The following is a 21,711-nucleotide window of genomic DNA, read 5'->3' as shown; positions in this document are numbered from 1 at the left end:
GCATAGGCATACACCAATGGTGTGGTGCATGCCGCTACACACCAACCCCAGCACCTCCTGGTGGATGATGAAATCCCACCTCCACCAGTACTCCCAGAGGGTACCACAGCACCAGCTACCTGGGTAGTGTTATCAGAGGGTGCAGGTTGTGCATGGGCAGCAGAAGCAGTACTACCAGGTTGGGTCTCAGATGTGCTGGACATCAGTGATGGAGCAGGTGGAACGGGACAGGTTGAGTCACTGGAGTTGGCCTACCTTCCTGTGCTGTGAAGCATTTAGTAATTACTTACAGTTAGATGACATGGAGGCATTTTGATGATACATAATAGAAAATAAAAAGAAAAAAAGAAATAAGGGTTGGGGCGAGAGAAAAAAAAAGAGATAAAATTGGTACCATCATATATGACATACAATGCATTATGACAATAATACAACTATTTTATCTGAAGTTTTACATTTAAATATATTTCCTAACAACTATAAATTATAATTATGGATTGCTCAAAGTAATCCTTGCAATGTGCAGATATTGCACATATGCTTGGTCCAATTATCCAGACTGATGCATGCATACTTGCTTTTATAGTTAGGATATTTATGCTTTCTTTGCTACTGTATAGAAAATAAAAACATTGTTTCTTTAAATGTTAAAGGCACAATAATATTTCCCTTGGGCTGTATACATACCACTTACTTCCCTCAGTCTCTCTAGATACACAGCATGGGTCTGCCTATTCCCAAATATTTCAGAATTAGCTGTGAATGTGAAAAGAAAAGAAAAGGAAAAAAAAAGAAAAGAACAGAATAGCATTATGCGCAACAGTCTTGCCTATATTTAGCTTCATATGTATTACAAATTTTCTTTAATAGCATATTTACATCACCATGGGATGTTGCTAGTTAAAACTCATCCAACCACTGGTTGAGTGTATCACTCTTGCAACTTTTTAGGTCATTAAAGTGGTGCCTACATGGTTCTCCAGTACTTGGGATGCCAGTCGCACTGGATAAAACCTTGACCAGACTATTCCAGCCTTAGACTTGTACTGGGAGCCAGAATAGTCCTCCTGCAGAAGCCTTTGGCTGTGGTACTTTACCAGGAGTGCAATAAATATTCTAGACTCCTGAACACCCCATCTCTATACCCTAAATTGGGCACCTTCTCCTCTATCACTTGACATGTTTAATCCCAAATCAGTGCAATAGCAAATAATAATTTCCCCCCAATTGCTGTTATCATGTTTACTGGTAGTGTGGAAACCTGAGCAATGATGTTAACCATGTTTGTGCAATGTTAAGCAGAGAATAGCAGTGTCAAACAGAGAGGAAAACAATTTTTGAAACTGGAAGGTTAATTTGACGCTTGACATTAGTTTGAGGGGTGTCTGCTGCTGTAACAGTTTGGTGAGTTAACTTTGCAGACATGCACTGGGTGGATAAATTTCATGACCTGACACATGTTTGTTTGGCTTTATACATTACTAAAATTGATTTTACAATGTAGGATTTAAACCTATGCATAAGAGACAGATCATTTTCTTCCACTCAGTGATTTTCCATCTTTGCCACAGAAGAAGTGCTTCTCAGACATAGACAGGAATCATTTATAAAAATATTTGATCGATTGAGGTGTTAACTATGTGTGTGACCTGACAGGGTCCTTGTATATACATTCATTTGTGTATGTGTCTTATTTAAGTGTGAAGGCCATCAAAGTCCATATAGCAAAATTATACTTATAAAAACATAGTAGACAATATACTCTCAGTCATACTTCTGAATCTTTAAAACACAGTAAGGGTGTTTTATTCCTCATACATATAATTCATATAAGTTCACCTATTTATAATTCTGTATAAATTGTTATATGTGATATGTAATATAATGCGAAATTGATCAATAGTAAAACTGTATGGAATTTCCTGTATTAAAATGCAGGATCATGTGTATGGCACCCCTACACTTACACCTGTTGCCACAGAAATATTGAAATAACAGATGATATGTTCCTGTTCATTACTACAAACTGAACTGTAGCAGCAGTAAAAATATGTTGCACTTGCTGTATTAGAATACAGGACAATCTGTATTACAGACTTACACTTAAACCTGCTGCCACAGGAATAGTCAAATAACAGCTAGATATTTCTATATTCATTATTAACTTCTGTGTGTTAACCACCACGCAACTCTGCTTAGCAAATGTGTACAGTGGAAAGTAAAAACTGCAACAATGTATCTTTTTTGACATTTAGAATGTCTACGCCCTGTCTGCCGGTGTTCTGTCTTCTTCCTGCGTGGACCAATAGTCCAGATTTGTGAATTGCTAAGTGTCATGCAAATGGGATAAGAAAAGCTAAACATGACATTTGTTGTGTTTCTTCATTTCTCCTATTTGAGCTAAGCCACACACCATGCAAACACTTATTATAAAAAAGAAAAGAAAAAAGGGAAAATTATGATAAAAGAAGAAAATAAATATATTAAATAAACAACACTACAAAAGTATATGTTGGCACACATGAAATATTTTTACACAGATTTGGATTTGAACTCTCACTCCAATGAACAAACTTTCAAAACACAGTAAGGGTGTCTGTGCCACAGAAATAGCTTTGCAGCAGAGAATGAAAATCATTGTGCATACAAGCAACTGCAACATCATCCAAAGTATTAACAAAACATATGACAGTTGTATGTACATGTATTAATTTTAGATGTAGTGCATGGATTGAGTGATTAATAAAGCAAAGCAGATCCACAACCTGGAAGCTGGCTCTGGAAGCCCAGAATAAAAAGTTGATGAAATGCTGATATTCCTTCTTCCGCAAGGCAGAAAATGAAAGGCTGCAACTTAAATAAAACTTTCTTGCTTTAATAACAAACAACAATCTCCTCACCAACAAGTTTGTGGTGTTAGAGGTAAGTTTCGCTTCTTTAACTAAAACATCACTAAACCATTTCAGTCCTGTAGAATGAGGTACACTGGGGAACAGTTGAACAATGTCTATAGTTACCAGCAATAGGTCCGGATGGTATGCTAGGGATTGCAGACCCCTAAGAAAATCCCAAGAATCCCTGCAGATGTACTTCAAAGAAGCAGCAAATTGCTTCAAAGTGTGGTCTATAAATTTCCCAATCGGTTCTGTTATACCTCCTTGCCCAGATACTATAGGTCTGAAGTGTAGGGGGTCAAGACCTTTGTGTGTTTTCGGATGCCAAATATTACAGGAATTCTTGGCTTGGCAACAATTAAAAAATTATACAATTTTTCATTAAAAACCCCTTGCAAAAGATGGTCATATAAAATGAAAGAAATTCTTGAGTATGCCATGTGTAACTCATTCCTGGACACCTGTTCATACTGCTCCGGGTCCTGCAACATCCGTTCAATGTACTGAATATAGTCTGAATTATACATCAGAACTAACCCCCCCCCCCCCTTATCTGTTTTCATAGCCCTACAGTTATTGCTTTTGAGATCCTTGATTAAATTCATCTCATTCCTACTGATATTATGTGGGTCATTTCTTTGCTTCTTATTGTTAATCATCCTGATGTCTTTTTCCATCATTTCTTCAAATATTTTGACTGTTGGGTCCATAGGTGGGTTAAATGTACTCCTATGTGAAAGCTCCATACTTACAGGAAGTTCCCCTTTAAAATAAAGCATTAGGTTCAGCTGCCTACTAAACATTTTTAAATCTATCAACTCCTGTTCCATCCTGTTAGAAAATGCTGACACAAAGTGCAGTCCCTTGGTAAATAAATAAAAATGTTCTGTTCCCAAACTAATGCTGGTATAATTGTAAATCGCAAAATTGTTTTCTGTTACCACTGTGACCTTATTTGAAACATTCAAGCTGGCCACAGCATTGGTCGTGTGTGAATAGCTCGAAATAGCCTGCATGTCCTGGTCTACTTGTTCCCCCACCCCTGAAAAAATCTGTCCCCCCCCCTATCTGCAATCACCACTATACATAAACATATTATATGAATATAAATATTGTAATCAACTAGAAATGGTACATTTATGCACCTTATCGCGTATATCATACAGCGAGACATCAGCAATAAAAAGTGTATTATTTTAATAGGATTCATATAATTCACTGATTATGTATCGCACCAACTACCGATGGCTATAAAGGTTTTTTATGCTACTGGTTCAGTAGTTTGATATATGAATGGCTTACTTAATTAGAATTTGATGGAAGCAAAGATGCGTGACCATATGGTGAGCAGGAATTGTTCCAAATAATTTTGGAATACAAATAGTAGATGGATATGCGCAATAAATAGATGACACACATATATATTAGTTACTCACTAAGGTGGTTTACTATCGCATTTTAAGTTATGCATGTCGCACCTGATGTACACATATTTGCCAGCTATTTTAAATAACTATTTAATAGAAAGTGTTTTAATTAACAGTCTTTTTTAGTTTATGCTTTTAAGTAATAATAATTTGTATTTGTACTAAATGATGTTATTATATATTCTTGAATGTTAATATATATTTGATGTAGTGATACTAGTTATCGCAACTATATTAATATATTAGTGAAATTTAGAACAGGATCTGACATCAGCAAGTATACCTTTATTTTATTATGTGTATTTCACATGATACATAGGATTAATAACATCTTATTATTAGTTATGTACTAGAAGATAAAATAATGTCCTACTAAGCATAAATTCATGAAAGAAGATGCAATACTATGTAACGCTATTACAAGAATATTTATCATGCATTTTAACATAGCACAGGACGTGACATCATGAAATTTGAAATTCAGAAGTTATATATAGTCTGTATCATCAGTAGTAATTTAACGGCCTGAGGAAGCCAGTAGGTGAAAGCACTAGCCAAAATTGTTTGTCGATTATTTCTTACAATAAAGTATAAAGTTTATTTTAAGTAATTTGCGTGGTGCATTCGTTGAAAGAACATTACGAGAGCAGAAGTGCTGGAACTACTAGATTTGGATTGTATTGTCACTATTGCTTGGAACTATTTGTGTTGGAACAGTTCGAATTGGAATTGTTAGTTCTGGATTATTATTACCAGGAGAGGCTTATTGGTGCAATCGCTTGGAGAGGTGAATACTGACTGAGCGAATCAGTCTCATACATACACACCAACACGGAGAAGTGTATACAGCCTTGGTGTGCGCCCATCTATAAATAAGGTACTGTTGAACTCATAGCATCATTGTATTTCAGTGCTATATATGCACAAGACTTTTTATGTACCATTAACAGCTTTCCAAAGGTACAGCCGCATATAAAGTGTTACGGATGTATTAAGACTTTTCAATAGTTATACTTTGAGTTCACAATAACAATATCAGCCTCTACACCAGTCATTTCTTTTTCTACTGATTATCTTGTTGGACTATTTAGACTGTGTGTATTTGGAGCAGTGGTGACTGTTTGCTTACATATTATTAAAAATGAAGTTAACACTTGGAATAACAATTTAGTTTTACATGTTTGGCATTCTCGAACTGTACTGGAGAATATATATTTGTTACATAGCACTGTGAGCTGTAAGGCACTCAGGTTCATTGTTAGAATTGAAAGTGAGGCTGGATAATAGTTTTGGGAAATATACATAACGACAAGTTAAGATAGTTACAAAGACCTAAGAGGTCTGCTGAACTAGAGTTTTTAGCCAAACAATGAACCCTGTGCCTATCACTATCTACAAATGATCCCTGAATCTATTAATATATATATATATATATATATATATATATATATATATATATATCTGTCTAGCTATAGTATTTGGTCTGAAGCGATTATGCTACACAGGCTGAAAGAACTTCACAGTTAATGAAGCTTCATATGAACTGGAGCTAATTTTGTTTATTGTTTATTTTTTGCAGGTCTAAGGACACTTTTCAGGAATAAACCAGGTCTTACAAACAAGAAAAAATGTACAGTATACAGCAATAATAGCTTTTATAGATATGTTGTGTTCTGCATTTGCTTTGTAGTACACACACACACACACACACACACACACACACACACACACACAACCATGCTAAGAATGTAGAGTTTGTTGACAGCAAGGAAAATCTCAATATGATGCATATTTTGTAATTCATGAAATGTGAGCTAATGGACGCAGTTATTATTTTCTTCTATGCATGTTCACATATATATGCGTCAATGTAATGTTAATCTTATGAACTGCACCTCTGTGTTATAACAGCTGCTACAAATAGCACACTTCTTGAAACTATACATTAATTCTTCAGCTGACTGCTTAACCCAGGTCAGGGTTAAGATTCGAAGGGGAGCTAAAGCCTCTCCCTCACTCAACTGATACAAGATAGATAAACTAATCATTGTTAGGACACCAATATACTATGAATATGTGTATCATATAATTATGCTTTGCTGCCACACTGGTTCATTTCATGGTTGAAACAAAGTCCAACAGATTCATGTCATATATAAAGATAGTAAACAAATAAATGTTAATATCTTCAGCAGTCAGGCACCTGGATTTTAAAAGCATATCACCTTACTTGTCTGCATAGCACCTTTAGATCATACTTTTGCCATTTACTATTTCAGAATTCTTGTCCAGACTATAAATGATGCAGCAGTGCAGTACTGGTGAGAATACATACATACACACACACACACACACACACACACACACACACACACACACACACACACACACACACACACATATATATATATATATATATATATATATATATATATATATATATATATATATATATATATATATATATATATATATATATATATATATATATATATATATATATATGTATAAAATGACCACAAATAACAGGTGCACAGGCCTAAAATAGGGTGCTGCTTTCCAAGCAAACTATAAAGAACCACAAAATCCAGAACGGCACTCCAAACAACCCTCTGTGGAACCAGAATAGCTAAATAGATGCTGCAGAAAACAAATCCACCATGAAAAATGTAGAAAAATACTTCTTTACTTACGTTCTTTGCTTCAGCTCAAAGTAAATAGCACACAACAGCTCACAGCTCAAGGCTATAGCCAATCTGGTTTCACAGTGGGTTATTTGGAGTGCCGTTCTGGATTTATATATATATATATATATATATATATATATATATATATATGTATGTATATATATATATATATATATATATATATATATATATATATATATATATATATATATATATATATATCTATGTGTGTATGTGTGTGTGTATATATATATATATATATATATATATATATATAAAAATTTAGCTAACATGCATTTGTTTGTAGTGTACAATCCATGTCTCAAGTGTGTATAAGAAAGCATGCATAATAAAACAAACAAAAAAGAAACAGAAAAAAGTGTCTTATAAGTTCATAGGTGGTTACTAAGCTATGAGCCCAAGAGCCATTTTAAGCCTAGCCATGCTTACTTAAATTTATCAAAATATTGCTGACCTGTGTCAATATCCCAAGGAATTTTACAGTTGAGATATAAGCTTGTACACATCAAGTATTCTCAGGTTGCCCTTGTCCATTAGGGACACAGGCGCCAACCAGGATTAATTTGTAATTTCCCAGCCACTGGTCGAAGTTATATTTGAATAGTTTAGAGATGAGCTTTGCTTCATATGGATGGAAAGCCAGTTCCAGAGAAGGGCTAATCTTGAGACACATACCTGTCCCTCCAACATGTCCTGTTTTTGCTGCAGAGGAGGTCTATGTCCTTAGAATGAATATTTCTGATGCTATTTCTGCAGTTCCGCACTCTATATCTGTTTTCTTACTGTTATGTGTAAATGTGGAGTTTTTCTCCCCGGGCCTCTACTGAAAAAGGACATTTTTGTCTAATCGGAATTTCCCAGTAAACAAATATAAAATAAATAAATAAATAAATAAAGTAAATTTGTTTTACAGATGTGCAACAACTCCACCAGTGTGGGATCAGAGGATGCAATGCCCTGAAGGCTAGGCAGAGACCACCACTCAGCAGTCTGTTGGAGACATAGTTAGTACCGAGGAAGAGGTATGAGATGGTTCACACAGAATTTGTTTATTCCTGCATTCTTTTTGTGAGGAACCTCTGTGGTCTCTCGAGCTGTTGCGAGTACCTGGTCAGGTACACGCCAAAGGGTGCTTTGTACTCAATGACTGGTCTGATGAGAGCAGAGTAAAGTAGAACAATAACCATCTTAGACCTGGATGCCATATCTTTACTTATAAGTTCTGCAATTCATAATGATTTTTTCACAGCAACAGACACATGGTCATCAAAAGTCAGATCACTGTCAACATGCATTCCCAAATCCCTAAACACTGGGTCTACTTTTAGGGGAGTATTATCAATGTGGCAATTTGCAGGGGTAGCTCTTTTTACGAAGGGCACAACTATGCATTTTTTTCACATTGAATTTTAGTCCATAGCAAGGCACCAGTTGTTTGACTGCATCAGGCCCTCTTGAAGGGTATCTATGTCTTTAGGAGCACTCCTCCATTCATTTGACACAAAGCCTGTCTACTGCCTGTGGTTAACCAGAGAAACTATCTGGACTGACAGGCCATGTTTCATGCTATTTAGGAGGCATCATGGGATATTCGCAGGGCCCATCGAAGTTGAAGCATTGTTCTTGGCCTTAGAGACTGCAGTGAGGATATGCTCTCAGGTGACAATTGGTAGAGAAGTGGTGGTGGTGGGGTATTTCCTGAGGGGTAACTAGAGTGATAGGGGGTAAAACTGGAGCTCAATTTATCAGCAAACAGATTTTGGTTCCATATAGGTGGTTTCATTCAACATTAGTTTGACACATTGTTGGGTGCTGCCTTTAATGTTGCAGACATAACTGAAAAAAAGTCTTATGACTGTTATTAGTTTGGGTTCTAGTTTTATCTCAGTTTTTATTTATTTTTATTTTACATTTGTTGACCGGGAGTGTCTGACCGAGCCAAAGCCCTTTTTCAGCGGAGGCCCATTTTTTAGGTATTTTTAATTCAATATGTTCATTTAAAATGTAGACTTATGTATGCATCTTATATCTGTGGAATTTTTTCAAAAGCTTCAGGACCGTGAATATATGAATAAAATGTCTGATGATACATTAACAATCGATGTCAATATACTACACCAAGTAACTATATACCAAGTTACAGAGCAGCAGATTCTTTAAGACTTAAAAAATTCTGCGTAATGCAATCAACAGCAGGTAGTATTCCCAAATTATTGTAATAATATTGCTTATAACCAACAAGATATAAATTGCCTCTGAAGTTACAGTCTGTACAGCTTCACGACTTTTAAGCTGTCTACACATCTGTATGCAGAGACTGCATGATGTATAAAACCTGTAGACACGCAGCCACAATATTTTTTATCATCTAGCTTCAACTATGGTTTACTGAAGCGCATTTCCTCTGTGATTCAGACACTATGCACTACAGCCAGAAGCATGCATTCTCCCAAAGGCCAAAATAGCTCAGGAGCAGGATCCTAAAAGTGGGTATAATGTGGGAGGTTATGTCATGCTTTGTTAAGGCACACCTCACTCCCTTGAAAGGCATACACACCACAGTTTCAAGTGCCTCTCACTAACCACTTCAAGCAGGAAGAAATACTCAAATATGGATTGCCTTGTCTGTAGGCAGTAAGGAATCCTTCCTACAACCCCCATCCCACATCTGGGGGCAAGCCCCCCCCCAAAAAAAATTATATATACCATGTCTGAGATCACCATATCTCGGAGAAAGGGAATATTCTTAGAAATGGCATCTGAGACTTAGTATACGTAAGCCTGATCCTTTGGCCATCTAGTCTCTGTGTTTCAAGACTCGATCTAGTGTCCCCTTATATTTCAAATGATTACCAAAAATATCACTTTCCAAGGGACTGAGAATGCTTCATGGCTTTGTGCAAAGTGGCCCAGAGCAAAACTGTTAAAGATATCTGTTTAGAAAGGAGGCAAACAGATCCACTTGGGGAGTTGCATACTAGTGCACTAACTGCAGAAGACTTATAAATATAGCATCACTTGTGAGGGTCTGCTCTGGATCTGCTCAAAGAGTCTGATACTGTATTATGCTTTGTCAGAATGTACATTGCATGAAGAGTTAAGTTGTACAATTGTGGCTAGTCTGTAAAAAGGAAAGATCTCGTTCCCCCTGTTTAAGTACCATCTCACTTTAGTGTTGTCCATTATCACTAATAGATATAGTGGGGAGCAAAGTTGTTTTAGAGCTCTCATGGAATTAATCAGAGATATCATTGCTTTCATATTTATGAGTTTCTGACTGGTTTGTGGCTCCTAGGTCCCTGGACCTTGACATCTTCAGAAACTACACTTGAGTTAATGTCTGAGGCAATTGTGGCCACAGACTGAGAAAGGTTGGGGTGACTAGCCATAAATGCCTAGGATACAACAATTCAGTATAACTTACCCATACAAGCAATGTATATTCTATCAAAGAAGAATCTAGTAGCAGACTCTTTGAACAGATCCAGGATAGACCCTCACAACTGGAGAGTACACCAATACATCTTCCTTGATTGCACCCCCCCAAAAGTACTCTTGTTCACAAAACTGAGCACAGAATTGGAAAGTACAGATGATAATGATGTTAGGCCCTAAGAGATTTCAGAAGCTACTGTCTCTTCCTCATGTGGGGTCTAGAAAATGGCATCATGAGGCTACATGAGGCCACAAATCTAAGAATTCTCACAAATTCTCTTGCAATAGATGTTTTTTCTTGATAAAGACTCAGACAAGGGTATGAAAACATTTTTCTGTAGGATGAAAACCTGTCATTAGAGAGATATCCAAAAGACATCCTTGGAAAACTATCCTGTGAGACGAAATCAAGGATAACTTTTGTAAATTTAGACGGAAGCTTAAATTGTTGAGAAGACTCAGGGAGAATTGTAATGAAGTCAAGAGTATTTTGGCTAGTGGATGTTGAGATCATGCAATTGTAGAGACAAGGGTATATGTGCAGTGGGGGCTGGTGACTTCAAATCAAAGGGGGGCTGCAGGAGACAGCTGAATGGGTGGGGTCAATGGGAAGGGGTGTGGCCAACTAGAAAGGGGAGAAGCTATGCTCAAAACTACAAAAACTGTAAATTTAATTAAATACGCTGTCCTGGGTGCAAACCATCATTATGAGAGTCCAATCAAGACAAAATGAAGTGTAGAAGAAAAAAAATATTTCCATGCATTGGCTGTATGACAGCTTACTTAATATCTAGATGGAAACAAAAAGGGTGTGAGGCATTAAAAAATATTACTTTTTAAATACATTACTGGAATGCAGGAGTGGCCTTAGGTCAACTGGTTCCCTAGGCAAAAGGGTTCCATGGTGCCCCCCACCACACACCTGGTGGCCCCATGCTGGTCTACCTACACCAAATAAATACTGAAAAAGTGCCCCTGCTACAGCGGCGCCCTAGGCAGCCACCTAGTTGGTCTATGCCTAAGGCCAGCTTTGCTGGAATGCCAGCCAAAATCAAGTATAAGAAAAACAAGCAGCACTTAGCTTAAACCACTTCTCCTTGCACTGCAGTTTTAATTATAATTTATATTCAGCTTTATTAAAGTACCAAGTAACATGCTGAAAGTAGCAATCTCTGTGATACCCCCACTTGTAAAAATGTTTCTTATCCAAAAAAGACCTACTGCCTGACAACAACTATCTATTTGTTTCATGGGGAAAACATGATCAAAGAAAAACTGAAAAGCAAAAAAGAAACAAGCTCAAGATACATTGCTTAAACGATTACTGCACAGGTTATAGACCACACATGATAGACTGGCATTCTGTTTAGTTTGCTGGTGGCATTCTGTTTAGTTTACATGTAAAGCCTGCAAATATGACTGCAAGTCTCCAACAAATGTAATGAGCTTCTTAAAATAATGTAATCCTGTCCTTTATTACAAATACTGTCATATGCATTTCAGTACCCAAGGCTTATACGTTATCTAGTTATGTAAGTATTCTCTGCATGGCAAGAACAGAAAGGCTTTCAATGTTGGCAATTCTTTAACAGTATGCTTATTAAAGCTTACTTGTATCTTACAATCATAGACAAGCATACCTGATGGTCATTAAAACATTGCTACTTAAACACAGAGCAACAGACACTTTCTGAATAATAATAAGTATAACGCAACAGTATAAAAATATGACAGAAACCAGAACATTCTGCAAAATCAAGGACAGATGAAAAGCCACTGTAGCACTTGTGTCTACCTTGGATGGGGGATACTTTGCACATTTACACTGCATAATTGCCCCTTGCCTTGCTTGGGCACAACCAGAGTCACTACATGGGGGAATGGGGTGCAACAAGTATGTCACAATTTGAAATGTCTCTGGCTGACTGTGATGGCCCTGACACATTTGTCATACCTCTCAACCTCAGAGCAAGAAATCTGGACAAAGCCATACATAGAAGTGGGACAAAGACCAAAAATAAGGACAATTTTTAAATATTGCTGTTATAAACTTTGAAAGATAATAGAATAGTTGGTCTTGCATTACTATGAATTTTCTGAAGGTTATGAAATCTGAAACTCAAATGTCTGTCATTATTTTCTAACTTCAGTCTTTAATGATTTGCCACTAATTTGCCAAAAAACACAATTTTATGAAAAATGGACCAAAAATGTGATACAAAAATATAAAATAGCCACACAATACAGCTAGGAACATGTCAAAGAAGGGATACTTTTTAAATATTAGTACTGCTAACTTGAGCAGCTGACAAAATAAAAGAATCTACATGCATTTCCAAAATAAAAGTAATCTATAACTCGAATGATTACAATTATTTATTAATAGTAAATATGTTTTCTTCCAAAATTACCATTTTGTGGAGGGATTATTAGGGGAAGAGCAACATTTTGAGCCAAAATCGGGGTCAGTTGAGAGGTTTGGATATGCCTAATTCTATAAAGCAATTTATTTGCAAGTACCTCTCAACCTGTTAATGCAGGAAATGTGGACAAGGCCAAATATATTGGGGGAACATATAAACAGTACTAAAAATTGCTCTTGTATAAACTGAGACAGTTGATAGAATAATAGGTCTTGCTTTAACATGCATTTTTCTGAAGGTTATGAAGTCTGAAACTTGGTGTATGTCATTATTTAGTGACTTAATTCCTAAATGATTTGCCAGAAAACCACACATTTTATGAGGAACAAACAAAAAATAAGAAGCAAAAATCTATTAATTCTGTGAAAATCTGGACAGTTGAGAGGTATTGTTCAGCCGGGGTTGTCTTTGAGTTTGCCTCCCTTCTCCCTCACAAAATCATGTTCAAATGAAGCCTCCCCCTTGGCTATTTCACTCTATTTACCATAACACTAATATGCATACTGTTTTACTTCTACGATGATTTGGACTTAATTTGAAAGTTTTATTTTGCATTTTACAGCACAAACACTAAGACATCTGCTAAACAAAGCAATGCAGTGTCACAATGAAAACAGACTTAGCATTAAAACTTCTCTGCCCTTGAAACTCACTTTAATTGAAACCCACATTCAAAGAAAATACATTTGGTTAGTGGCAGATAAAGATTAACTTTGGGCTATTTTCAAATGATAGGCCTCTTGCACACAAAACATACATGTGTTCTGTGATGCACCTTCCTGATTGCATTAAATTTTATTCCTTGTATAATACAGTACAGTTGTTAGAGGGTGTTTTAAATTTATTGTTTTGAACATTGTTCCAGTAAACAATGAAACAAAATGCATGCACCAATAATGACAAAACTGCACAGTTGAGAACATTTCCATCATAAAAGTCTACTCAAACTTCTACAATCCATCAGTATCAGTAAATATGCACAATCTCTGCAGAAGTAAAAGTCATCTAAATAATTCCACTTTAAAAAAGATCTGTAACTAACGAAGAGGTTGTTGCTAGCAAACAGCTTTATGTGTCATTATTTCATCTGCAAATAAAGTGCCTGTTGCCCTTGAGGAATAAATTGCCAATATTACATTAAAAAAATTATAAGCTAGTAATATTGCAATAGTGAATGGATGGCAAATAATGGACAGGTTCATAGTTACCAGGTATCTTTGCCAAAGAGGACATTCTGAAGATGGCAGCATCCACCTAGTTTACAACACAGTACAATATCAGCAATGCATCTACATACTGTAGGAGTAGAACCCACAGCCTTCTGCATCAAAAGCAAATACACTACATGTTGTGCTATTAACAATGCAAGCAGTCTCACCATAAGCAGAACAAAACTTCTCTTCCCCTGCAGCTCTCAGCTCCTTGTAAAATTTACTCGACACTCAGCTGTATCTCTCAACTTTGCAGCACAAGAAATCTGGAAAAAGCCAAAATGTATTGGGGAGGGACAAAAGCCCAATAACCAGGGAAACATTTTAAACATTTCTTGTATAATCTTGGAAAGTTGCTAGAATAAAATGCTGTGTTACCACCATGCATTTCACTGCCAAGTCTTGAACCCAGGACCCTGCGTAAAACAGTCAGAGCAACATACCACTATGCCAAATCAGCTGTTTTGCGAAAGAGAAGACGACCGAAACTTAAATGGCTACCATTTAGTGAATTCAGTTCTTACCATAGCTGTCAACCACTTAGCACAAAACATCTGGACAAAGCCAGTAATGGGGGAATACAGCCCTCAAACATATTCAGTGAATTTAGTTCTCATCATAGCTCTCAACATTAGCACAAAAAACCTAGACAAAGCCAATAATGGTGGAATACAGTCCCAAAAATAGGGACAAATTTCAAATATTTATCTTATAAACTTAGAAAATTGCTAGAATAAAAAGTTTTGTGTTACTATGTGCTTTCTGAAGACTATGAAGTCTGAAATTCAAATGCCTGTCAATTTTATTTATTTAACATTTGTTAACCAGAAAAGTCTGACTTGGAACAAAAGTCAATTTCCAGCAGAGGCCCAGGGAGAAATTCTGCAGACACATGTCTTTGTAACATAGGAGGACACCAGAGCAAACCAACACAAACACAGGGAGGACATGCAGACTCCACACAGAAAGCACCCCAGCCAATAATCAAACCAGAGAGCCTCTAGCTGTAAGGCAACAATGCTACCACTGCACCATCAACTATTTAAGGAATTAAAAACTCAGAAATGACAGATTTTATGAGGAACAGAACAGAACAAAATATCTGGCAAAAATCTACAAAAGTTTCACAAATGGTGGTGGGCAGGGAATTCAAGCTCTTGTTACCTGCACCACCAGTATAAACCAACTGGGGCACAAACACACACTTCACAGCTTCTCCTGTACCTGTGCAGTAATGACAGAATCAATCCATAGCTTTAATCCTGCGTTCGCGCCAGAACTGCTGACTCTGCAGTCCAATCCCCTTCCAGAACCACATAGACTTCTGGGGAATCAGCAGTCTGCTTCCTTCTTCCTGAATGGTAAGGCAGCAGTCCAGATTCACTTTGTATGGAGGATTTGTAAGACTGTACCATTTTGGTTCACAGCTGGGGGGGGGCTGCAGTCCGATATCACGAGCTGCCATTGTATATGTGCATGCCTTAAGGTTTACAATGAGCTATAACTAAGGCAAGGCAGTTGGAGAAGATTATTGGGGTAGTAGAGAGGGCAATGATTAAAGAAGTAAATTGGAAAAAGCAATCCCAAAACGAAGAACCACCAAAAAAATCCACATTTATGTCAATAGAAATATGTAGATAAGTATCTCTGAGGTACAATGTATCAGAAATGTGTGGGTAAACAAGAAAGGAAAGAGTCTGCAGAAAGAGTTTGAATTGTGGAATGAGAAGACAAGTGTTCATTTTGGAAAGGTCTGAAACAGGTTTCCAAGTGCCTTCCTTTCCACCAAAAAAGGCTTGAGTAAAAGCCTTTTCCACATTGGAGAGGAGGGAATGGCTCTATGACACCCTGACATAGAAGTCCTGAAATGATATGAGGAAGAAAGTGCAGGTGATCCCTTGCAGGCTGAGGAATTCCAGGTGAAATGGGAGGAGATGCCCACTGGAGCCTTTATCCTGTATGATTTATAGCACCCAATAGTCTGAAGTTATTGGTTTCCAAGATGGAAGACATAGAAAAAGACTCTCTGCAATTTTGACAGTAAGGCCATGGTGGGGAAGGCAGAAGAAGAAGAAAGAGACAAGGGTATTCATATATTCTTTTTTTGGGGGGGGATCCTTGAGACTCATCTTCTCTATTTTTAGCATCTCCTTTCCATTTTTTAAACTGTTACTTTGAGGAATTTTGCTGGCTTAGACTAAAGAGTTTTCAAAAAATGGCTCTTGATTGGAGAGGTAGTTTCACTGATCTTTTGGAATGGATGATAAGAAAAGTTCCTTAACCCCTTGCATTAAACTTTTGTCTGTCTTCTAATTTTTAAAGAATGTAAACTAAGTAGTTACAAAATAAAATATCTCTTTCCAGAGGAGAATTTACATCCTCTCATAAAGTCTGAAGTCTTTTCCAGGCATTTCCTCTCATTACAGCTCTAGTAGAAGCAACCCTGGAGACAGCATCTATGGCATAATAAGCACATTTGATAAAATGCTTAGTATCTTGGAAAGCAGAATTGATCAGAGATTCATAGGTTCATACTTATATACTAGGCTAAGGACCACCAGGGCCTTTATAAGCCTAGCTATTCAACTCAACCCAACTGTGTCCCTATGTATCATGAGCATTTATTAGGAGGGGTATGTTAGTTATGAAGTTTCTAGAGGTTCCAAGCAGCAATAAACTAAGAAATAAAGAAAGCAGGGATGCACTCTGTCGAACCACTGAACCTCTTTATTTTAGCGCTTTCATCGGCGTTCGCCTCATGACTTCATCAGAATACAATTAAACCCATTTAAAAACTTCATCAAATACAAAACATAGTATGTCAGATGTTCTCTTCTAAAAACACCATAGGCCAATAACCCGTCAGTCAAACCTCATCACAGTACTATTAATACTGAATACAAATAAAAAACCAAAATCAGGCAAACAAATAAATTTCTCTACCATTATGCTGATGTCTGTAGCTAAATTACATAACATATATCTATGACTCTCAACCCTGTTGTACTGATTACATCACAAATAATAGTTTATATATATTTGTATATATGTGAGTGTGAGATTATAAATTTAAAAAAATTCCTAATAACCAAGGCAAACAGTATATTTGAAACAATACTTATTGTAGTAATGAATGGTACAAGTGAAATTCAGGCATAAGTTTAAAAAAAAACATGAAATAGACAACATGTCATTTAGACCAGATTTTTATGTGACATTACATCTAAGCTGCCAAAGTAGTTCCTTGTATTCGAGGAATAGGTCAGCTGGCCCTCCCCTGCTACCTTCTATTTGTATTTGTTCTAATAAAGAAAATTTGAAATGGTGATGTGGAAACTCAGTTATGTGCTTAGCCAGGGCATTGTTCACATTGCCCTTCCTGATATCATATACATGCTGATATATGTGCTTGTTCAAGCCATTAATCGTTTTACCAATATAAAATTGGTCACATACTTGGCAAATTGCAATATACACTAGGCATTTACTATAGCAATTGAATTTCCTATACAAATAGACCTTACCATAGCCCCTTATATAGATGCTATTGGATTCAATAATATAAGGGCACAGTGGGTAGTGTCCACACCTCCTCATTTGTCCATTCCTCTCTCTTGAATAATTACTTTCCAGGAGGTTTTTATACATGAATCTCTCCTGTATACTACACATAGCTTGTCACCTATTCTTGCTTTACAATATATATCAGTTAACCAGTTGACCTATTCCTCGAATACAAGGAACTACTTTGGCAGCTTAGATGTAATGCCACACAAAAACCTGGTCTAAATGACATGTTGTCTATTTCATGTTTTTCGAAACTTAAGTCTGAATTTCACTTGTAGCATTCACTACTACAATAAGTATTATTTCAAATATACTGTTTGCCCTGGTTATCTGGAATTTTTTTTAATTTATAATCTCACACTCACATATATACAAATATATATAAACTATTATTTGTGATGTAATCAGTAAAACAGGGTTGAGAGTCATAGATATATGTTATGTAATTTAGCTATAGACATCAACATAATGGTAGAGAAATGTATTTGTTTGCCTGCTTTTGTTTTTTTAATTGTATTCAGTATTAATAGTACTGTGATGAGGTTTGACTGATGGGTTATTAGCCTATGGTGTTTTTAGAAGAGAACATGTGACATACTATGTTCCATATTTAATGAAGTCTTTAAATGGTTTTACTCGTATTCTGATGAAGTTGTGAGGCGAACGCCGACGAAAGCTCTAAAATAAAGAGGTTCAGTGGTTTGGCAGAGTGCATCCTTGCTTTCTTTATTTCTAAGTTTCTAGAGGTTATGTGTGTGGGGTATGTTAGTTTGGACAGTCATGTCTGCCTCTGCCCATCAGAAATATGAAGGCCAGACCTGGAGTGAATTTCCGATTTTCCATCCATTGATCAAGGTTATGCTTAAATAGAGTTAGGGGTGGACTCTGCTTCCCATGGATGGAGAGCCTGTTCCAGACCATGAGGATCCCCTGAGATACACATCTGTCTTGATAACATGTCTTATTTATGTGAAAAGCAAAATTTAAATCCTTGGATCTAGTGGATCAGATGCTGTTCATTTTACGGATGGTCAAAAAGGTCCATCAGAGATGGATCTGAGGATGCCATGTATTTCAGGCATAGATAACATCTCAGTAACCTGTAGGAGACTAAGTATAGGGATAGGGCTTTAAGCTGATCTGTATAGGACAATGTGTTTATACCCTGGATTCTCCTGGTAAGAAACGTTTTTGGGTGTTACAAGTGTTGCATATCTGGTCATGTACATGCTAAAGGGGGCATTATACTTAAGTATGGTTACTCATAAACAAACTAAATCATACTCGGAAGCTCTAACTAAAAACCTGCAAAAGCATCCAAGAGCTCCAAAGCAGACACCCAAAAAACCTGTACCTCCCGTCACAAACCAGACAACACATAAAACACAAAATCAACGTGCCACACAATCACAGCCCTTAAGGCAAAATAACATACCTAACACATTAGTAATAGGTGACTCTATAGTCAGGCATACTGATGTCCCACTCACTAGGCTGGAAAAGGAAAAGGTTACTGTTAGCTGACTGTTAAGAGCCAGAATCTGCCATATAACACAAGCACTCAGGTCACTCCAGAACAAGTACAAATATGACTCTGTCATTGTTCATGTTGGTGTGAATGACCTGAGATGTACCTCCCTGGACTACATGAAAAGATACATGGAAGAACTCTCTGATTATGTAGCTCAGGCGATTATGACCCTGACCCGGAGCAGCATCCTGCCCTCACCAAGAATGATACCTCAGTATAAAGAAATAATAATCAATTTCAACAATTGGCTAAGCATCTGCTGTCATTTAAAGAGGATCCAGTGTCTGTCAGCCTGGGACGACATGCTCGACAAGCCACATTGCTTCACAAGAGATGGCTTGCACCTGTCACCCCTAGGCTTTCGAATACTGGCCAAGGCTCTGGCTGCCCCTATAGTGCCTTTTTTAGGCAAGGCTCAAAAGTAAAATCCACCTCCATAAACAGCACAAATAAAAAAAAATAAGGGTTATGCTACTCAACGCCAGTTTAAATCTCAAAATGCACACGTTTAAAGCACTCCTCAGTATGGAGAACATCAACATCTGTGTAGTAACTGAAACCTGGTTCAAGCCTCCAGTGAGCACTCCAGCACTACTGGGCTACAACTCATACCACACATTTTGGCCACAGAACACAGACCAAAACACAAAAGGGGGGGGCGTATCCATAGTCATCAAGGATACCTACACCTCCAAATTAGTGGCGCAGCATGATACCTCTGAGATCACCCATGTGCAACTAACATCGGGCAAATCTGCAGTGCAAATTGTGGCCTGCTACAGATCACCCTCCATGACCCAGGACCACCACTCTGCCTTTCTGGAGACACTGGAAAACATGAAGGTCCTACCGAACACCCTGATATTGGGCAATTTCAATTACCCTACCATTAACTGGGAAAACTATTTGAGTACAAACTCCCAGGCTCAGCGCTTCCTGGAATTTATCAACTCAAACACCCTGGATCAGCTAGTAAACTCCCCTACCAGAGGTGAAAACATATTGGACCTGATCATCACCAACATGGGCGACAGGTGTTCCGCACCGGTGGTCAACCTATCACTGGTTAGATCAGACCATAAACTAGTCACTCTGGATGTCCACACCCCACCACCACCCCCAACCAAGGAAACCACAGTGAAAATCTTTTCTAAAGCAAACTTCACCTTACTTAAGACAAAGGTGGTAAGTTTCACAGCCCCCACGCTAAAGGATAACACTGCCCAAGATGCAGAATCCTTTACAAATGCACTCTATGAGCACCTACAAGGATGCATGGATTGTGCCAATCCCTAGCAAAACCAAGACTCACTCCCCTAAGAGAAGGAAACTAGTCTGGTGGACCCTTGCCATAAACAGGTTATACAATAAAAGGAGGAAAATAGTTCAGAAAAAAAGCAAATCCCAAGAAGGAAAGACATCCCTGATCAGTATCAGTAAGAAACTAAGGTCCCTCATAAAATCATCCAAGGCTAACTTTGAAAGAAAAATAGCCAAGGATTCAAAAGAGAACCACAAAGCCTTCTTTAGCTATGTCAAGAATCTAAGTGGCAACTTACAGATATGCTCTGAGATAGTGCAAAATAGCACAAAATATACTGAACCTACTGATATTGCCAACATCCTGGCAGATAGATTCAGTGCAAACGTCACCCCCCTCTCACTTCCAAAAGGGCCCACAACAATACTGGAAAAGTGTAGTGTCCCAGAAATCACAGACACACAGGTTAAAACATCCCTTTCAAAAGCCAAAAACACAGCGTCAATGGGGCCAGATGGTGTCCCAGGATGCGTCTTGCATGAACTACAGAACAAACTAACCCCCCACCTAAACATGCTATTCAACCTCAGCCTCTCCACAGGCTACATGCCCATAGAATGGTGCACAGCAATGGTTATTCTGTTCCACAAAGGAGGGGCCACAACTGACTCTGGTAACTATCGCCACATAAGCCTGACTAGCCTGGTCTGCAAGGCTATGGAGAGCAGCATCATGGAACTCATTAACAAAGACATTGGGAACCTCCAAACACTTGACCCAAATCAGTTTGGCTTTGTTAAGGGCAGATCATGCCTACTAAACCTGGTTGACTTCTTTGAGAGAGTCACCAAGGCCATAGACGAGGGAAAGGTGGTTCACACAGCCTACCTTGACCTCGCCAAGGCGTTCAATACCATTCCTCACTCAGTTATTATAGAAAAACTCACCAGCCTGAATGTAAACCCCTACATCACAAGATGGGTTGCTTACTGGCTTACAGACAGAACTCATGCGGTAAGAATAGCAGGCTCCAGGTCTGACTCTAAACCAGTCATAAGTAGTGTCCCGCAAGGCTCGGTCCTGGGACCCCTACTGTTCGGCATATACTTCTCAGAAGTACAGGCAAACAAAGGAGGACTATGGCTAACCAAGTTCACTGATGACTTCAAACTGGGAGCCATAATTAACTCTCCGTCTGAGACGGACATCCTCCAAAAAGGCCTTACTGAGATAGACACTTGGTGTCAAAGTCAT

The 21,711-nt window shown here is 37.7% G+C and overlaps 1 protein-coding gene across 1 annotated transcript in view; it reads right to left on the bottom strand.

Annotated features, from left to right (window-relative positions):
* LRRIQ3 (leucine rich repeats and IQ motif containing 3) overlaps positions 1–21,711 on the bottom strand; it is an 867,930-nt gene that overhangs the window by 187,443 nt on the left and 658,776 nt on the right. The window contains exon 7 of the mRNA XM_044086836.1: positions 695–756. Within this exon, the coding sequence (XP_043942771.1) occupies positions 695–756 (62 nt within the window). The remainder of the gene's footprint in view (positions 1–694; positions 757–21,711) is intronic.

Source organism: Protopterus annectens, chromosome 10.part0, assembly GCF_019279795.1.
Source record: "Protopterus annectens isolate FY-2018-M chromosome 10.part0, PAN1.0, whole genome shotgun sequence".
Classification (NCBI taxonomy): Eukaryota; Metazoa; Chordata; order Ceratodontiformes; family Protopteridae; genus Protopterus; species Protopterus annectens.
The sequence above is the reverse complement of the archived record's forward strand: the minus strand, read 5'-3'. Positions and strand labels throughout refer to the sequence as shown.